At 51.3% G+C, this 19,628-nt stretch overlaps 1 protein-coding gene across 1 annotated transcript in view; it reads left to right on the top strand.

Moving 5' to 3' along the window:
- The window catches only part of LOC137484411 (nesprin-1-like), a 143,387-nt gene that overhangs the window by 63,109 nt on the left and 60,650 nt on the right, over window positions 1-19,628 (top strand). Inside the window, exons 45-52 of the mRNA XM_068208285.1 lie at window positions 11,007-11,054; window positions 11,204-11,432; window positions 13,436-13,559; window positions 14,859-15,078; window positions 15,508-15,788; window positions 16,978-17,137; window positions 17,714-18,017; window positions 18,645-18,799. Coding sequence (XP_068064386.1) covers window positions 11,007-11,054; window positions 11,204-11,432; window positions 13,436-13,559; window positions 14,859-15,078; window positions 15,508-15,788; window positions 16,978-17,137; window positions 17,714-18,017; window positions 18,645-18,799 — 1,521 coding nt within the window. The remainder of the gene's footprint in view (window positions 1-11,006; window positions 11,055-11,203; window positions 11,433-13,435; window positions 13,560-14,858; window positions 15,079-15,507; window positions 15,789-16,977; window positions 17,138-17,713; window positions 18,018-18,644; window positions 18,800-19,628) is intronic.

Raw genomic sequence — 19,628 nt, 5'->3', positions numbered from 1 at the left:
GCTAACCCCAGGGCCTATACATATAGTGAAGCTAGAGGGATATAGCCGGAGTGGGGACTGGGCACAAGGGCAGACACACCAAGTAGGAGAAACACGAACAGGGGTGAAATTAGTAAACACATTCAAGCGAACTGTGGAACAAGCAGAGGAATGATTTTAAACTGTGGAATAAACAGAACAATGGTCAAACGGTTAAACATACAACCCAACGGTCAAACCCCAAATTTATTCCTAACACAAAGGATTCTCAAAACCCAACTGAAAGCTCACAGTCTTGTACATCTGTATGCAAATTCTGAGAGAAGGTGGGCTGACTCAGGAAGGCCATGGAATAGAGATGACATTGTTGAGAGAGAGATTGGAGTAGCAATAAGTTTCAAAAGATGGCCTTGCAAAACGACCAGATATTTTGGGGAATTAGAACTGTGAAAGATTCATTGCAGCAAGACCGTGTGGGGTAAAATAATAGGTAATTGGTGTTAGAAGTATTAGCAGCATTGTGTGGCAAAAGTTAATAGGCTGAAAAATATTTATAAGGTATTGTAACCAGGAAATAGGGGGGCTTCTGATAGAATGGTGTTTAGTTTTACATCGCTTCCATCTCCCCCTTCTACGAGACTGGTAATGGAAGAAAACCTTTTATATGCCTCTCAGTTGCCCCATCTCTGTAGAGTTGGGCTTTTGCAACAAATGGTGCTTCCATTGTGAGGAAGCGATTTGGCTAATTTGTCCAGTGGTTGGAACGCCCTGAAGTACTTTTTGTTAAGTGCCGCTGCAAGGAAGCGCAACCCTAGGGAATTATAGTTCTTCCGCAAGGAAGGAGCTATCGGGACCTCTGCCTACACCACTGGTTCGACTCGGACTGGGACTGAGACTGATATTATCACCTGTGGCGTGACAGCAGGTAGGCTTCGGGAAACACGATCGGGCACAAGATCTCCAAACAGCCCAGAGATGTTTATAAGAGCCTTAAGGCTCCAATTCTTGTAATGTTTCAAAACAAGAGTTCAAAGATTTGCTATCTTGGGTTCAAAAGCAGTTTCCAACTATAGATGATACCTCTGTGTTCACCTTTCCCCTGTGGGACTTGGTTGGACTCAAACTATGCAAAGCTTTTACCATAAATCGTGATCATACAGCTGCAAAGCTACTGCCTGCATGTCGCACTTTGATTGACATATTTAAGCAGCCCGCCCAGCTCTCTGCTTCCTTGATATGTCCGCAAATCCTGCCCTGTCCTGGGCCACGTCCTCAAAGCCTCCTTCTCCTCCAGTCTTCACTGGAGACACTGCAATCCCAAATGGGAGCCATGGCACCCCCAGCGCTCCCCCCAGGGCTTCTGCTGTTTTCCCAGCCTGCAGCCACCACTGCCATCCCCTACTCACCTGGCATCCCTCCACCCCTGCCTTTACCTACAGATTTAAAGGGGACAGAAACCAAAATTTCTCCTTCTTGTGAAGAGGGAGGGGAGAGCTCTGTCAACAGAAAGGAGAGAGGCTGCTCTATTAACACTACAAAAGGGACTGGCTGCCAGAAAAGGGAGGAATGTGAGAAAAGCCCTGTGATTTGCAAACTTGTTGATGTGGAAATCAAGCAGGAAACAGATTCCACTTCGGAGGAAGAGTTTAACCCGTTTATATCCTGGCCCTGTGAATACAGAATAGGAATCAGGTTTGATTCCTTTAGTCTTGGAAAATAATTCAAGACGACTGACTGATTGGGCGGACAAAGGATGTCAAGTCATGCAAAATAAAGACTTTAACTCACCATATGGAGAGCTCCTTGCTATGCCAGCCAGGTATGGGAGAAATCCTGCTAATCCCTGGTGGGAACCTGTATCGCATTATAATATTAAGAAGTTAAGAAAAGCTATTAAAGGCAGCGGCTTGAGCTCCCCATATTTTAATAACGTGGTGAGAAGTATATACGATTCTTATGACCTAACACCTTCAGACTGTCATAATGTTTTGTCTATGATTTTAACGAACTCGCAATATATTCCATAGGACTTAGAATGGTGAAAGCATCTTAACAGATTGATAGAGAGCTAGGCTGGAGATCCTCATGCCCAACTTACAATCGGTCAATTAGCTGAAGATCCTCCAAATGACAATGCAAAGGACAAAGCAGAATCCGTGTCTAGAGCAGTGCTGGGAGATACTAAAAACACAGCATGGAAGGCTCTTTTGACTGTGCAGCCTGCAGGAACCCGTGAAAATGCCTATTCTCTAATTTGACAAGCCAAAACTGAACCTTATTTTTAGACCGTTTAGTACAGGTGGTTCTAAGGCAGTGTCCCGATGAAGCAGCACATCCTCATTTAATTAAAAGCCTTGCCTTTGCTAATGTAAATGATGAATGGAAAAGGGTCATTCTAACTATACTGAACCAGCCACCAACAGTGCCACAAACACTCACTGCCTGCAGCAAGCTGGGCACTCCACAGCGCATTGTGACCATACAAGCTAGTGCACTGAGGGAAGAACTTGCGAAATCCCAAGATTCACTGGGAGAGGAACTCGAAAGAGCCATTGAGGCTCAGACAAAAACTATTGAGAAAACCCTCACTGCTTTAAAGGGCCCTGTTTTAACTGTGGAAAACCTGCTCATTTGAAAAAAAGGACTCCCGTGAGGCAGTGAAAAATGCAACATTACCTAATATTTGCCCTCGGTGCAGAAAAGGGAGGTACTATGCGAACCACTGTCACTCCAAATTTAACACAGATGGGAAGCCTCTGTCGGGAAACTTCAAAAAGAGCACGCAGCACCACCACGTGACAAAACAAACAATGGCAGCTCAATCCCAAGGAAACCTAGGCAACTCAAACCAGATGCAATTTGTGTAGTGGCCAGTCATCTCCCAAGCACCCCCACTTATTACCCCCAGGGGCACGATGTGAACTGGCAACTTCTAAATTAACATACTTTTTAAAAGACTTTAACCATGACTTCATACCCACAGGAGTTATTGGTACTTCACAGCAGAGACAAGACTTTTTAATTATAGGCAAAGACAGGAACATATTTCTTGGATTTTCCATTTTTCCAGCTGTTGTTTCAGTAAATTGTAATGAAAAGCTGATGCCTTTAGCTTTTGCTTCCAGTGCTCCAGTGGTAATTCAACCAAAACCACTAAGAGCTATTGCTACTGCATTGCCAGTGACAATAGCTAAGCAAGACATACATCGAGAGACTCTGCTTTTAACTAAGCGAGCTGTATACCAAAAAATGCCACCTGAATGCTTCAGCCGGCACCTGATGTCCTTTGGCTAGAATGTGTCAACAATGAACGGCCACAGCTGACTTGCAGTCTAACACATTGTGGTAAAACAGTTCACATGACAGGCATGCTGGACACTGGCACAGATGTCGCTGTAATTTCTCACGTGTTTTGACTGAGCAACTGGAAAGTAGTGGCGCCCATGGGGGCTCTCACAGGAACTGGAGGAGTCACACTGTGTCTGCAAAGTGAATTCATGATTACTGTTACAGGTCCTGAAGGGAAGACAGCGATCATCCGTCCCTTTGTGGTGCAGAGACCCATCACAGTATGGGGGAGAGAAGTACTGCCCCAGTGGAGAACCAAAATAGAAGTGAGTTTTAATGGGCGCCACAGCAGCACCTGCCACTCTAGAGTTATCATGGAAAACTGACAGCCCTGTTTGGGTGAGTCAGTGGCCTCTAGCAGAGAAAAAACTAAATGCCCTCAACAAAAATTAGTAAATGGACAGTTGCAAAAAGGTCACATCAAGCCCACAAATAGCCCTTGGAATTCCCCAGTCTTTGTCATTCATAAGAAGACTTCTGATTCCTGGAGATTTCTCCACAACTTGAGAAAGATCAACGAAGTGATAGAAGACATGGGACCCCTGCAACCTGGACTTTCTTCTTTCAGTGATTCCAAGAGACTGGCCTCTTGTTGTCATCGACTTAAAAGACTGGTTTTTCAACATTCTACTGCATCCAGAAGATGCTCCCCGATTTGCCTTTTCGGTTGCTGTCGGAACCCAGAATGTCCCTTGGACACTCTTGGATGTTCTGGGCCCAGGTCAGAAGCGTTTGAGACCCTGGAATGCAGCCACAGACCCCTGTGGCTTTGAACCTGATCCATGGAACAATTTACCAAGCTTGCAGGAAGAACAAGAAATCACAAAAGTTTAGCTATTATAGTAGAAGTAGTCACAAAGTGAAAGGAAGAATTTTTGAGTGCTGTACTGGGGGGTTTTAGGCCTTGTACAGAGGGGTCTGAGTTTTGTACATGGGGGTCAGAAGTTCTAAGATGCAGGGACTTGGGTGTGCCCTGTCCTTTTTCTTTCTCCTTCCTAACCTCCATGTTCTTGGTGATGTTGGCATTCACAGATTGGTTTAGAGTAGAAAGTCACTGTTCAATATAGGTGATGGGCATTGGGGAAAAACTGTAAACATCTAATACGTAATGTATGATATAAAAGAAGGCACCAGCCCCCTGGGTGTCGGAGTGTGCCCTTGCCTGACTGCAGAACGGACCGCAGCAGCTCAGGGAGAAAATCTTTCAGATAACATACAATAAACTACCTTGAGACAGGACAACAGAAGACTACTGAGTCTTTCTTTGGAGACACGGGTTGGAGGAGAGACTTTTTCACCTTTCCGGTTCACCCCAACCAGGGGTGAGTTCCTACAGGTTGCAGCCATCAATAGAGGAGAACCACTGCAGAAATATCATCGGATGGTTTTACCAAAAAGGATGAAAAATTCTCCTACAATTTGTCAATATTTTGTGGCATGAGCTTTGTCTCCAGCCCAACAAAAACACCCACGGTCAAGGATTTAACATTACATGGACGATTTACTCATTGCAGCACCTCCAGGTTTGTCCCCCTGGCTGTGGAGAGAGCTCCGGGATCCGTCTTGCAGAAGCTGCAAGATCAGTTTTGCAGGGCATGCAAGAAACGGCCTTGTCTGTGGGGCCACAGCTGGCTGTGCTGCTGGAGCTGTGAGGAGACCTGATTTGAGAGGTTCTCTGTCTGCTGGGGCCGCCTGAGCCAGGGGGATTTTTCTTTTCTTTAAGATTGGTTTTTTCCTTCTTTTTCATTCTTCTTTAGGATATAAAGATAGTATGTGTTCTAATACCTAGGCTCCCAGGAGCTTTCTTTGGTGCCCAGTGTCTGCAGGGCACAGGGATAGAGGGGAACATGGGTCCTTGTGCTCAGCAAGCTGCCCAGGCGTGCAGTGAGGAAGGGAAAATGGCCAGAAGCCCCTTGGCCTTTGGTGGTTCTGCTGAAGCCTTTGTGCTGGCGACAGGGCGGCTGGGCAGGAGCCGGAGCTGCGGAGATCCCTGCCAGACTGGTGCCTGGAGATGGCCACAAGCCCTCTTGCCCAGCCAGGCAACGCCATCTGTGTGCTCCTGGCTGCATTGCTGAGGGCTCCAAGGTGCCTCTCGATCCGGCTCCTCTGGAGCTCCGTCGGGGCTGCGCCGCTGCCGGGCAGGTTGGCTGGGCTGGGGGAGACCCTGAGGCGACAACGGGGCGGTGGGAGGCTGTGAAGGGATGAGGTGCTGCGGCGGCCCTGACAGGACAAGGCGGTGGGAAGGCACGAGGGCCATGTGGGAGGGAGTGGGTGACAGGAGGCTCCAAGGGGACAGGAGGCCCCTGAGGAGCCAGGCTGGTGGGAAGCCCTGAGGAACTGGGTGCCAGAGGCCATAAGCAGCCCTCAGGCTGCTGCCTTGTTCCTGACAGCCGGCTGCTCTGGAGCTTCCCCAGAGACACTGCCATGCCTGGGGCAGAAGCGCTCGAGGCTGGGCCTCAGCAGGAGGGTGGGGACACACCCGAGGTGCCCAGTCTGGGCTGGCTGGGGACAAGGAGGGCAAGGGGGCCCTGCCAGGCCGCAGTCACTGGGTGCTGGCAGGACTGGCAGCCAGCCTGGGTCCCCGCGGCTGCCCAGGCCACCGTGCTGAGACCGAGGCGCCCCCTGACTCAGAGCACTGGGCTTGCAGAGCTTCTGCCTCCACCAAGAGGGCGGCAATGTCTCCTTGAGCAGGGCTGCTTCCAGCACTTGTCTTGGCTGCTCCTTCAGGGGGCTGGCACCATCATCAGAGGCACAGAACAGCTTCTCCTCCCAGAGTTATTCCTATCCTCTGTACTTCCCCAGGTGTCTGCCTTGATGTTCACCGGGGACCTCCTTCTTTGTGGCCGTCCATTGCCGTGCTCAGCAGGCAGCCAGTTGTGAGCTGCCACAGGAAGAGACACAGCAACTGGAGTGTTGAATAGCAGAGGCTGTGCCAATTCTTTTGCTTTCAGAGTGCAAGAAAGACAGAAAAGCACAAGGATACATGACAGTGTTTCGGTGGAGTCTCTTTGTTCTGTGAAATTCAGTAGCTGTTGGTGTTGCTGTGCTACTGCTATTCCCTTCCTTTAAAAAATCAATCTGGGAAGAAGCAACATCATCTGACACCTACCAAGTGTTGCCACCAGTTGCTCCAGGTGCTGCTACCAACAGCCCCTGTAGGATGGAGCACAGCCCCCAGTGCTGCCAGGGCTCGGGGGAACTTGCTTCAGCGGGGACTCTGCCACACCTGCTGATGTCAGTGCTGCCCCGGCCCCAGGGGTCAGAGCAGCATTCCTGCCCTGGCCCACACGTTCCTCGTCTGTGTCACAGGGCCACGCTTAGCACCAGTGTCAATGAGGCCTGTTAAGACTCTGTCTTTGCCTTTCAGAGTCACTTTGCATTGGCACGTGGGACACTAAGATGTAATACGTTGTGTCCAAAATCTCTGTGGCACCCCTGTGGAACCGAACTCCCCTCCCCTGTGTTCAGCTATCAGGGCTGCAGATATGGGTGCTGTTGGGAAAAGTATTGTTATAAATACATATTATAATATTGGCTTTTCGCAAACATTAAGATGGATTCTATATGTATGTTAAAATAACTTTACTATAAAAATATAGGGTTTTTTTTTTTCCTGTTGTTAACTAAACCTAGACATAGTAGTGAAATAGCTGATACAGTATGCTTGTGTTAAACTGCCTGCTTGGTTGGGGTAACATTCAATGAACTTATGATGGAGACCCCTGCTGCTGACATGCAGATTTATCAGCATCCACCATCTGTAGAAAATATGGACCAAAACCCAAACTGGAGGTGATAATGAGGATGGACTAAAACCACAGGCACAAAATGTGCATGCTCTGAAAAGGCGGACCCAAGGAGGAGCCATGCTGAACAACTCTTGGAATATGTAAACTAATCTGGGGAAAAGTTTATATGCATAATTGTTTATGAATATGCAATAGGCTGATGCAATAGACAGGGTATGTAAAGGACGTCTCTGAAATAGCAGGTGTGTTCTTGACCGAATGCCAAGCACCTAGCCGCAAAAACTTTGCTTTGTTCTCTTTGTCTCTTATTGTCATTTTTTAAACTTCTAAATTTGTACAGGAGAGTGAACCTCATTTTTCACAATGGGGACATGAAAAATGGGGCTTGGAGTGCTAAAATGCCTCAAGAAAGTACCAAAAAACCCCCCAAGCACCACATTCCCCTCATGTCTGGGCTGGCTTTCCAGCAACTCAAGTAGAAGAGTCCTCCAGGAACTCAAGGGAGCAGCAGCCCTCCTGCTGAGGCACAGCCTGTGGAAAAAGGGCTCGGTGGCCCAAATGTGTGCTTTGGAAATCAGAGTTGGGTTCCTAAATCCCGCTGGAACTCTCTCTAACAGACCTGTGGTGGCTGGGGGATGTCCGTGGGAAGGCTTTGCCAGCCTTGAACTGGACCTGTTGATCATCTGAGCTCTGCTCTGTGTGGGAGCCTGTTCCCTTCCCCTTGCCCCAGGGCAGAGAGTTGGTGAGGGCTGGAGTTGGAGGCTGTGTCTGCCCCGAGAGCCGGTACCGTGGGGCTGCAGGTGCTCCTGCCAGCGTGGGCTTGTCTGAGCCGGGCCTTGTGCCTCTTTCAGGTGTCCCTGCTGCAGTCACAGCTGGCCCAAGACCGACAGGACCACCGGCAGAACTACACTGAGAGCTGTGCAAGGACCAGGCAGGAGCTGTCAGACCTTCAGCAGGAGCTGTCCTGCTCCTTTGCAGCTCTGCTCAAGGAGCCCAAAGCTGCTCTTGTGGAAGCAGACACTTGAAGCTGCATCGGTCTCTGAACCTTAACTTGGCAGTGACATCCAGGGGCTGTCCGTCTCTGGAGAGACAGGCCCTGCAGAAGGCAGGTGCAGCTCTTCTCTTCCACGCAGGATTTGTGCCCTGCTCAGAAGCCAATTCCTGTCAACTGGGGCACAAAATTCCTCCCTAGGTCACAGATGAACGCTATCGAAGATGAGGGCAAAAAATACCTGCCAAAGCTTTTACAAGCAGACTCATTTAGTTCTTGAAGGTCTGTTCCTAGAGAGGAATCTCTGATGTAAGCAGCAAGACTTTTCTTCTGCCTAGAAAACCTAGTGATATATTGCCAAACGGAGAGCAGAGAAAAAAATGCACTCGTGGTTGTCTCAGGATTCTTAATCTATTTTATGAGCCTTAAACACTGCAGCTCTTGGCATTTCTCTGTAGGAATTTGAAAAGCCCCTGAAACACCATTCTTCCTCCTCATGCGGCTGTTCTAAAGGCAAAGCTTTACCTTCATGAATATTTGTAAGCAGCAAGAACCTTTGCAGGCTTTTTCTTCCATCTCTCCTTTGTCAGGAAAGACAGAAGAATTCCTGTGACTCAGGAACCAAGCGCATCCCTAAAGAGCCTGCAGGTCTTGAGAACGCTGAGCCTTAAAACTGACACTGTCTGCACCAGCAACTTTGAACTCATGTTATGAGCCAGGTCCCTGCCCAGCTGCCCAACAGGGCTCTGGGGACACGGGGGAGGCAGGGCCCGTGCCAGTGGTATAAATAAATTTGTTTTAATAGGCCGGCTTAATAATAGTTCATCGTTTTAATGAGTTGTAATGAATTGCTAATTAATATAATTAATTGTTGGAATTGAAGTAGTAAGTTACAAAGTTAAAGGTATTGTCGGTCAAGTGTGCGTGCATAGCTGTCAATCACGGAAAAGGAGGGTCGGAAAAGGTGTCAAGGCAAGAATCTTCTAGACGGGTTACATCATGGAACGATGTCAGCAACTCAACCTATGACTGGGGGACTAACCAGCCAATAGTGCCTCAGAATTCCAGGATGATAGGCCAGGAATGCGCTGTCTTATGGAGCAACCAGCTACCAGGAGGTGGACCAATCAACAAGTGGATCAAAAGTGCACCAGTCTCGCACCTTTCAGAGACTTTAAAAACCCCTGGGTGCCGAGCACCCGGGTCTTTCTGCAGAACTAGTATCCAAAGAAACTCCCTGTGTAGCACAGAGTTACTTGGATCTCTGACTTGCCCCTGAGGCCCTGGGCTTATCCTGGGGCCTCATCTTCAGTTGTCTTTGTTTTTAATAAACAGGCCCAGGCCTTTTAAAATGTCTTGGCTCCAATTTGCCTGTTTTTAACACCAGGACGGGCAGGAAGCTGGGATGGGGGGAGAGCCAGGGAGGGCCTCTCCAAGAGCCCCTGGAATGCTGGGCTATGGACCCTGGTAACCGTCGCAAAGGCTGTGGAATTTTGGGAGTTGGAGCCTGACAACTGTCACAAAGGCCATGGAATGTTGGGGGTTGGAGCCTGACAACTGTCACAAAGGCCGTGGAATGTTGGGAGTTGGAGCCTGACAACTGTCACAAAGGCTGGGGAATGTTGGGGCTTAGACCCTGGCGACAACCAACAGCTCCTGGCTATTGGGGTTTGGACCCTGGAGCTGTCAACAGCTCATGAGCTTTGGGGCTTGGACTTTGCAAAGGCCAAGGGCACTTGGATTGTGTGCTATTGACCCTGCAAAGGCCAAGAACCTTTGGATATTGGGGTTTAGACCCTGCAAAGGCCAAGGGCCTTTGGATATTGGGGTTTAGACCCTGCAAAGGCCAAGGGCCTTTGGATATTGGGGTTTAGACCCTGCAAAGGCCAAGGGCCTTTGGATATTGGGGTTTAGACCCTGCTAGGGCCAAGGGCCTTTGGTCATTGCTGTTTACTCTCTGCTCGTGCCAAGGGGAGGATGGAGACCCGGCGGGTGAGTGAGAAAGCCACTGCTCTCCTTGTGCCAAGCCCAGCAGGGACCTTGGAGGGCCTGGGCTGGGCCTCGGGGAACAGTTCCCTTTGGGAATAGCAAGGGATTAACAGTTGGCTGTTCCAGAGCTGGCAGCAGCTTTGGTGCTCGCTGTGGGGACAGGTGTGGGAGGGAATGGGTGGCTCCTGGCCATCCCAGAGCACAGCCACATCTCCTCCTCCATCCTTGTCCCACTAGAGGCTGTGGGCACAAACAAGGGAGCAGCTTTTCATTGCCTTCCCCTCACCCAAATTACAGCACAGCCTCAGCGCTTCCCAGAGTCCAGAATGAGTTTCTCCCAGACATCTCTGAAATGATCCCTAGTGGCCCAGAGGAGGTCACAAGCATGATAGGAAGATGCTCCAAGGGCTGGAGCACCAGTGGCAAGGGAAAAGGATGCAAGAGTTGGGGTTGTCCAGCCTGGAGAAGGTTCCAGGGTGACCTTAGAGCCCCTTCCAATGCATGAAAGGGCTGCATGAGAGCTGGAGATGGACTTAAGCCAGAGGCCTGCAGGGACAGGACAAATGACAAAAGCTTCCCACCAAGACAGGGCAGGGATGGATGGGATATTGGGAGGGAATTCTGCCCTCTGAGGGTGCTGAGGCCCTGGCACCCAGGCTTGAGGTTTCCCAGAGAAGCTGTGGCTGCCCCTGGATCCCTGGGAGTGTACAAGGCCAGACTGGCTGGGGCTCTGGGCAACTCCCCTTCTGGTGTTCTTAGAAGTGATGAAACACCTTCCAGCATGTTCATTTCTGCTGCTGTCAAACTACTGGGCTGAAAATATTCCCAAGGAGGGGAGGAAGAGCTCAGCTGGAATTGCTGTGCTCTGGGACAGGCTGGGAGGCACTCAGAGGCGACTGCCTCAGGGGCAGCCATGCAGTCTGAGTGTGCTCTTCCCCGTGCTCTTGCAGGGAGCTCGAGGGCTTTCTCAGCAGGGACATTCCTCTGGAGCCCCTGAGGTGAGTAAAGTGTGCTGAGCTGGCTGGCATTTTGAAACTGGTTCTCCATGAATGGACGCTGGTTCTTGTGGGATCAGAAAAGAGGTATCTCAGTGCTGCTTTGGAATGGGAACAGAACACCTGACTAGCAGCTGGATGTGGGCTTTCAGGCGCTGGTAGACGACAGTGACAGCATGGCCAATTCCATCATCTGCACCGACAATCCTGGGAACATCCTCTCGACTCTGACATCCACTGATGAACAGCATCCTTTTGAATTGGTTCGGGAAGATACAGAGAACTGGGGGCGCATGCAGCGGCATTTTGATCAAATGGAGGAGAGAACCCAGAGGATCAGAAGCCGCTGCCAGCTGATAGACTCTCTGCTAGAAGAAATCAGTAGGTGAGCCTTTCCTCCTCCTCCTCCTCCTCCTGCATTCCAGAAACAATCTGCTTCCAGGCCGGGGAGTTCAGAGGAGTCCTGGCTGAAGAAGTCACCTGCCTACCATGTGTAGTCCTCAGTGTGGCTCTCAGGCATTGTCCTGTCTGGTTTTTCCATGCTCTACTATGACTCCCAAGGCTGTCTGGGAGCTGCAGAGCCATGTTGGAATAGAAGACTCCTTCTTCTCGCCGTGCTGCTTCCCTGAATTCTGTTCTTTGCGGGCCCCTGCCCAGCCACTGCTTCTCACTGAAGGAAGGCAAAATCCTGTCTTCCTTTCCCTTTGCCTCTGGAGGACTTTCTTGGGAGGGAAAGAGCAAGGTCTTCCTTAGCCCACTGCCCCCAGCTCCATCCTGGAGTGTTGAAAATGGCATTGCTGACTCTTCAGGCCTCTTGATTCTTCTGACTGAGCCTTGTCTCTGCAGTGACTGTGCAAACCTTGAGATGTCCAGGGAAATGCTGCTGCAATGCACTGGAATCCCGGAGCCAGGAGCCTTGTGTCTGCATCTGAAGAACACCAAGCAGCGGAAGGAAGCATCAGCCCAGGCAGAACAGGCAGAGCAGCAGGACAGGATGGAGGTTGGTTTTGGAAATGAGACTGCTTTTCCCTTGAAAACTGTTCTTGCCCCTTCTTGTACACTGGAGGACTTGGCTGCACTCGAGGGAGAAGACCCATTGTTGCAGAGCGAGCTGGAAGTCAAGAGGCAGTCATTGGAGGAATTGCAGCTTCAGAGGGATCTGCTGCAGCAGGAGAGGGATGATGTTAGCACGGCTCTGAACACCCTATTGCTCGGCAGCACCTGTGGGAGGGGGAGTTGTGGCAGCCAGATCAGCCCAGATGCTGTTGCTGGCAGTAGAAGACGGGCACACTGCTGTGCACACCTGGCTCAAGACGGCACATGCATTTATGAGCCAGGGATATGCGTGTTCATCAGCAAAGTGTTGCATGCTTCTGCAAAATGTGTTGCTTTGGGCAGCCACAGAGCCTTTAAAACGGGGATCGGAGCTGGGGAAGGGTCTGGAGCACAGGTGTGACCAGGAGCAGCTGAGGGAGCTGGGGGGGGAGCTCAGCCTGGAGAAAAGGAGGCTCAGGGGGCACCTTCTTGCTCTCTACAGCTCTCTGTGACAGGAAGCTGCAGCCAGGTGAAGGTCAGGCTCTGCTCCCAGGGAACAAGGGACAGGACAAGAGGAAACAGCCCCAAGCTGTGCCAGAGGAGGTTTAGATTGGGTGTTACAGGATAGCTGCAAGAGAAGGCTTTGTTTCTGATGATCTCTGTCAGACAGTCTCAGTTCTGGGGAATGTGATAGGTTGGGCAAATGCACAGCAGACGTTTTGATTTGGCCACATCAGGCAGGCGTCCACAAGTCACAAAATGTCTGCTCAGCACAAGAGCCATTTCCCGGCGAGGCATCCTCTCCTTGCAGAGAGCTGCTTTGAATATGTGAGGAGGAGAAACTTAGACGAGAATTTTCTCCTTGAAGGGGGAAATCCTGTATATTTTCCCTTGATTCAGCAAGCAAATTTGTTTTCACAAATCTTCCTGAAAATGTCCAGCAATGAAATATATTCAGATAATAATTTTGTTTCCCAAGTGGCAGTTGCAGAAGATGCAGTATTTTTGGGTGACAACACGGAGTTTGGAGTGGGGATGTTTGTTGGGAAGGAGCTGTCTGGTCCCAGGCAAGCTAGCAGGGCCTGACACAGCACTTCCAAGGTAACAGTGCCAGAGGCTTTTGGCAGCCCAGGCTATCAGAGCTGCATAGGGCAGATGCTGTGAAACTTTGAGCCCAGAGCACAGGTGCTCCTTGTCCTCTGGCTGCCTGCGAGGTGCCACTGGCTGGCTCTGCACAGGGCTCCCGGGGAAGGGCTCGAGCTGTACCTTGTCCCACTTCCAGGTTTCCCAGGAGCAAGATTCATCGAGCTGCTCTCTGGAGCAGCTGAGCCCGGAATCCTCTGGCCAAGGGCACGCACTGGCCCAGGTGTGCCGAGAGCAGGAGCTGCTGGGCCAGAAGGCTGACCTTGAGGGCCGAATGGCAGTCATGGAATGGCTCCAACAAGACCTTTCCAGGCAGCTGGAGGAGACCAGGTAAAGGCAGGGAGTAGAATCTTTTGTGGTATTTTAATATTCCCTGGTCAGAATATGGAAGAGTCTCAAGAACAAAAATATGTCACAATGGGAAGGTTCTTTTTCTGACACCTAAAGCCAGCAAAGCTCTTGTGAGCCATGAGCTCCTGTTTGTGCCGCCGAGCACACTCCTGTGGGAAGTCCAAAGCAATCCACCCAGCCCTGAACTGAGTAGTAGTTAAACCATGCAGATGCTGAGTGAAACCTCAGGTTTCTCTTGGCTTTGGTTCCTTGTTCTGGGCATTGAACATCCCTCATTCCTTACCAAGTAGCCTGACATGATCCTGATCTTCAGAACTGAAGCTTCGTCTTCAGCATTCCAGGCTCCAACCTTGGCACGTTGGGAGTAGCACACTGCCATTCAGGGGGAAGCCAGAGGCTCCTGCTGAAAATCTTGAGGGCTTTCTGCTTCCAAGCACACTCTTGAGAAGTGTGGGACAGGCCCTAGAGCTGGCTGGAGAGCAGCAGGGAAAGCTCTTTGGAATTCTCAACAGCCTCTGGGGATTCTTGCTGATTGTTGATGGGCACCCAGCTGCCAAACCTGCCAAGCTCCCTTTGGATGGTCCCTCTCCCTCTGTAAAGAAGGACAAGTGCCTCGGGCTACTGCCTGCTTGGCCCACAACACTAAAATAAAGGTGGCAAGTCTACTCCATGACCTTGCAAGAGTTTAAACTGCAGTCTCTGCATTCAGGTGGTTGTTGTTCAGACAAAAGGGTGTTCTGAATTTTTACAAGTGCTGCCGTGACCATGAGATTTTACCGTGTCATGCAAAGTAGTTCTGAAGTCTCACAAATACAGGGTGTCTGGAAGATGATGTTCCTTTATGTCCATTATCAAGAGCATTAAAAAGTCAGCAGTCAGCAAGGACAAGAGTCTGTTGTGTCCCCCTGCAGAGCAGCTTGGAAGTGCTGATGAGAGAAGGGCTGTGAGCAGGGGCTGGGCTTTTGCTCGTCGCCCCAGCCTGTTTGGACACAGCTAGCCAGTGTCATAGGTCAGGATCAGCAACTGAAGGTTTGGCTGTTGAGGCCAAGTTGGGCTGGGCTGTCTGTGCTATGCCAGGCCACAGGAAGGCCTGGGCAGTCCCTCAGAGGGCCCTGCTCTGCTGTTGAGATGGCACAAATGTGCCTTGTCTGGGCGAGTTTCCACGTGGCCCATTTCCCATACTCAGGTGTGGGGATCTTGAGCCACGTCGTCCTGGAATACCCAGCTGTGGGTGTCTGGAGCAAGCAACTCATGTCTCTCCGTATGTGCAACTCGTAGGTCAGCAAAGGAGAGCCTGGAATCCAAGCTGATTGCTGCTCAGCAGCAGGTATCTCTGCTGCAGATCACCAGGAACTATGTGGAGGTAGAGCGGCGAGCTGAGCTGGAGGAAGCTTACAGTGAAAACCCGGCAGTGCAGAGGAGGCAGGAGGAAGAGCTACAAGGCCTCAAAGAGGAAATGAATCTGCTCCTTGAGCAGAGGGAGGCTCTACAAAAGCAGGTGAGTGAAACAGCACTGGCAGTGCAGCCTTGCAGCGAGGGGTCTGTGGCGTTCTTGCTTTTCCATGGCAGAGCAGCAGCTGGTGGGGTGATCCCTGGGGCTGTCTTGGGCTCTGGGGGCTCCATGGCAGCTGCTCTGCAGGACACCCAGTGCTCTGCTGAATCTCAGCTGCTGCTCTGGACAGCTGGGCTAGTCCTCTGGGCTGTTGGCCAGCAACCATCAGCATGGATTCCTGCTGGCCTCTCCTTGCCAGCCTTGGTTTGGGAGGTGCTTTTTCAGGTGCCCTGTCCATATCCAGTGTGAATCTGGTGCTCTCAGGACAGGGAGAAATGGAAAGTTGTCCTTTGCCTTTCCTCTCAGCCTGTGCTGTGGCTGACAGTGACAAGCTGTGGCTGCAGCCCCTGACTGCTTTGTTCCCTTTGACTGGAGGTGGGAGAGTTGACATCTCAGCTGGCAGCCTCCCGAGAGTCCCAGGAAACGACTGTCCAGAGAGCCCAGCAAGAGGTGAGGGAGGCCCAGGAAGAGTCCAGGCAGAAGCTGTTGGAGGTTGAGCACATCCAGAAGATGCTGAAGGAGGAAGAAAATCAGAAAAAGGATCTGCAAGTGCATCTGGAGTCCTTGGAGAGGGAAAGGAATCGCTGGGAAGAAGTGGCTCAGCAAAATTCAGAATTGCAGGCTTCCGTGAATGCCCTAGAGAAGGAAAAAGCCAGGTAAATGAAAGCCTGTGGGACTCTGCATTGTGGTGAATGGATTCCCTCTTTGCCCTCTTTGCACCTGCCAGGGGCTCTGGCAGCATTTCCTAAGTGGCAGATTCTGAACTCTCCGTGCAGACACTTCTCCTTGTCTGGATGTTGTCTTTCATTTTCTTTACTTTTAAGACTTCAAACAGAGTTTTTCTGCAGAGAAAGGATTTTGGGGTGGCTCTTTCCCTCTAGGGGGTATTGTGTTTTTAGGTGGGTGTGTTGACACTGCCCGAGCTGCATTGTAAGGAGCAGGGTTCATCCATCATCTCCACCTTGGGTCCTGTAACTTGAAGCCTCTGGGATGTGGATCAGCCTGGCCTCTGATGCTTTTTCTGGGCAGAACCATCTGAAGGCCCTGATTGCTGATCTAGGCCAGATTGCCCCCGGAGGCAGCCCAGCAACAAGAATGGCTCTGTTGCATGGTTCCTCATAAAATGTGCCCCGGTGCCTGGAGGGGGCCAAGCAGGCTCCCTGCCACCCTGCCCAGTCACAGGCTTTACTGACTGTGCAAAGAATGCAAGAAACAGGACCAAGGTATGGGGGGCTCCTCCAGCTGATCAAGTCCTGCCAGTCTTCAGTGCCACAGGATTCTTCTTCCAAGAAGAAGGCAAAGGAAAGGCAGGGCACTCCTGCTTGCCTGGAGCCTTCTGCATCTTCCATCAGCTTTTGCTCCAAGCCTCTGTTGCCACTTGGGCCTTTGTTTCTCCGGCTGAAAGTAGGATGGGTGCTGGTAGATCTTAGGGAACTCGCCTGAGATCCCCTGGCTGTAGGGTGCTGCTCCTCCTACCTGGACATACAAGATGGGGGAAGGAAACGTCTCTTCCATGTTGACCAAACCTCCCTCCCTTGGAGCCTGGTTAGTCCAAAGAAGAAAATGGTTCCTCTCCTCTAATGTCTTCATTGCAAGACTTTCTTAGGTTTGTATTCACATTCCCACCTCAAAAAGAAGGTAGGGCATGTAGGCAGGAACTCCCTGTTCTTTCAGGGCCAAAAGCAGAGTAGGCACATGCTGGGCTGGGACTGCAGGGAGAACAAACAGCCAAGTTGTTTAGACAGACCTCATCAGACAGAGGAGTTTTTCCCTGAGGTGCTGCAAGTCCTGAGAGTTTATAAAATCTGATACCGTGTAGCAATGAGTTTCTTGCTTCCCTTCTAGGCTGATAGTGTCTCTGGAGGAGAAGAACCAGTGCCTCAGAACTCTGGAAGAGAAGCACCTGGCACTAAACTATCAGGTGTCTCCGCGTCAATCTGCTCTTCAGCAGGCCCAACAGCTCTCTTCTCACCGCGCTGGACAACTGCGGGAGCTCAACACCCAGGTAAGCTGTGCAGTGGCGTCCTCTTCTCCAGGGACACACAACAGCACCTTTGCCTTGGAGGCCCCAACCTCTTTCCCCTCCCAGCAGCACGCACAGCTGCCGTCTTCTGCCCGGGGCTGCTGCTGCACCCTGAGGCCGAGGCTGGATCTGCTGTCTGCTGCCCAAGTTTTGCACCGTTCTCTCCTGAGTCCCAGCAGGAAATCTGGGAGGGGAGCAGCAGCAGACTCCTCTGGAGCCTCTGTGTCCCTCAGTTAGCAGTGTTGTCCCAGACAGAGTTGGTGCCTGTGCCGGGCACTGAGCAATGTGGGGACACAGAGGTGGCTATGGCAGGCTGGGCAGGGCACTTCCAGCGCAGCCATCTCAGCTGCTGTTCAGAGCTGCAGCCTCACGGATGCCCATTGCCTCCCTTTCCCACTTTTCTCTACATTTGTCTCCTTTGGAATCCTTGCTTTTCTGCCTTTTGGTTTTGGCATGGTTTTTGCCTGAAATAATTTCTTCTTTGCTGCTCTCCCTGCGGCCCACTCTGCAGCCTCAGGAGCAGCCCTGTCCCTGAGGCTCTGTGCATCCATCTTCCAGATCCAGACCCTGCACGACACAGTGCTGCAAATAGAGGCTTCCCTGGCAGCTCAAGAGAAGCAGCTGCTGCAGGAACTGGAGGAGTCTCCATTAGGAGATTGCGCTTTGAGGGACTCTGTTGAAGTGCTGGAGGCAGAGGTGTCTGAGCTGCATTTGAGGCTCCAGAGCTCTGAGGAAAGAGCAGAGGCCATGGCCATACAGTGCAAGGACATGGAGCTGGAGCTGAGGAAGACACAGGCCCAGAGGGACCATCTCAGAGCCCACAATCAGGAGCTGCTGAAACAGCTGGAGAAAAAAGAGCAAGGTACAGCTTCTCCTCTCCCACCCACTGCCCCATCCTGTCTCACCTGCGGGGATCTCGCTGATGGCTCGCAGAGGAAAAGTGCCCAGAGATGGCAGAGGGGAAAAACAACCAGCAGGAGATTTATCCATCCAAGTGCCAGTGAAAGCTTTTTCTTGAGAAAGATGCTGTGGCTGGCAGTGCCATCCGGCTGTGCCATGGCTGATCCCGTGCACAGCAGGAGCCTTCCAGGTGCCGTGTCTGTGCTGAGGAGCTGTAGCTGGATGCCTCAGCTCGATTCCCCCAAACTCCAGGCCCTGCCAGAGCCTCCAGGCTACTGGCCTCTCTGGAGCAGAGCTGCACAGGCATCCCTTCTCCTTTGTCTCTCTTGGATTGCTCACTCTGCACAAGGCCTAGAGCAAACACACTTTCCTGTCCCTCTGAACATTGCCCCTTTCATTCCTGCTTTTTTCTCTGCCTGCAAGGTTCCTCCCTTTCTGTCAGCTTTGGAGCCCTTGTGGGCTCAGGGCCTGGCAAACTCAGGCAGGCAGAGAAGACACTGCTGTTGTCTCTGCAGGATGCACATCAGTTTGCCTTTGCTTTGCTTTTCCCCTTCTCCTTTCTCCTGTTCCTTCCCCCTCCCTGCTGCAGATTTGTGGGAGGCAGCAGTCAAGCAGACCTCTCGAGAAACTGCCCTGGAGAAAGAGGCCTGTGAAAGGCAGGAAGAGGCTGTGACTCTTCGTCAGGAGGTGGCATCTCTGCAGAGGAAATTGGAGAGCCTGCAGAAGGAAAGGATCGATGCGCTGGTGAGATTGGCGGATGCCACAAAGGGCCATTTCCTAGCTGTGTTTGCACATTCAGTTAATAGTTCTAAGGAGCACCTTTTTCCCGTTAAACTTTTCCAACTGCGTTCTTCTGAATAAGGAGGAGAAGATGTTGTAGTCATGTCAAAGCCAGTTAATGCTGAGGCTGCTGATTTTCCTTTATGCTGGGCTTCTGTGCCCTAAAAGCTATAGTTCTCAACATCCACACTGTCTCTATGGACATTGCATGGTTTGGGGAATTCCTCGTGTCCAAACCCACGTCCAGATTCCTAAATATCTGGATCTGGAAGGAGGGATGAGAGGAGCAAGTTTGCTGTTAATAGAAAGGTGTTTGGCCTTGGCCATCTGAGAGCAGCCAGTGGGGAGAGAAGAGAGGAAAGCCAAGTGCTGATCCACACCAGGACGTGTGCCTGCAAGGGGAGAACTCGTCCTGAGTGGCAGCAGAGGATGACAGAGGGATCTGGCCATTGCTGCTCCAAGAGAGGGCAGTGGGGCTCTCGGGGATGGAGCCATGGAAACTCTACACAGCAGAGCTGGAAAACCACTGCTGTCAGCCCAAGCCCAGGGAAGGAAATGCTGGGGGTGTTTGCTCTTCCCTTCCTCCCTGATGGAGAGCACATCCTCGTGGCACTGCCTAAATCCTGCTTAGCATGGACTTGAAATCCTGGCTGCAGATCTGGCAGCTCCTCCCCAGAGGAGCACTGGAGTGGGGCTGCAAGAGCTTGGGGAAGGGCAGAAAGGAAGCTGGGACAGGCTGAGGGAAGGAGCAGAATCAAGGGGGGAAGACCAGCAAAGGTCTGCAGCATCCCGA

The sequence above is a fragment of the Anomalospiza imberbis genome, chromosome 17 (assembly GCF_031753505.1).
Source record: "Anomalospiza imberbis isolate Cuckoo-Finch-1a 21T00152 chromosome 17, ASM3175350v1, whole genome shotgun sequence".
NCBI lineage: Eukaryota > Metazoa > Chordata > Aves > Passeriformes > Viduidae > Anomalospiza > Anomalospiza imberbis.
The sequence above is the reverse complement of the archived record's forward strand: the minus strand, read 5'-3'. Positions and strand labels throughout refer to the sequence as shown.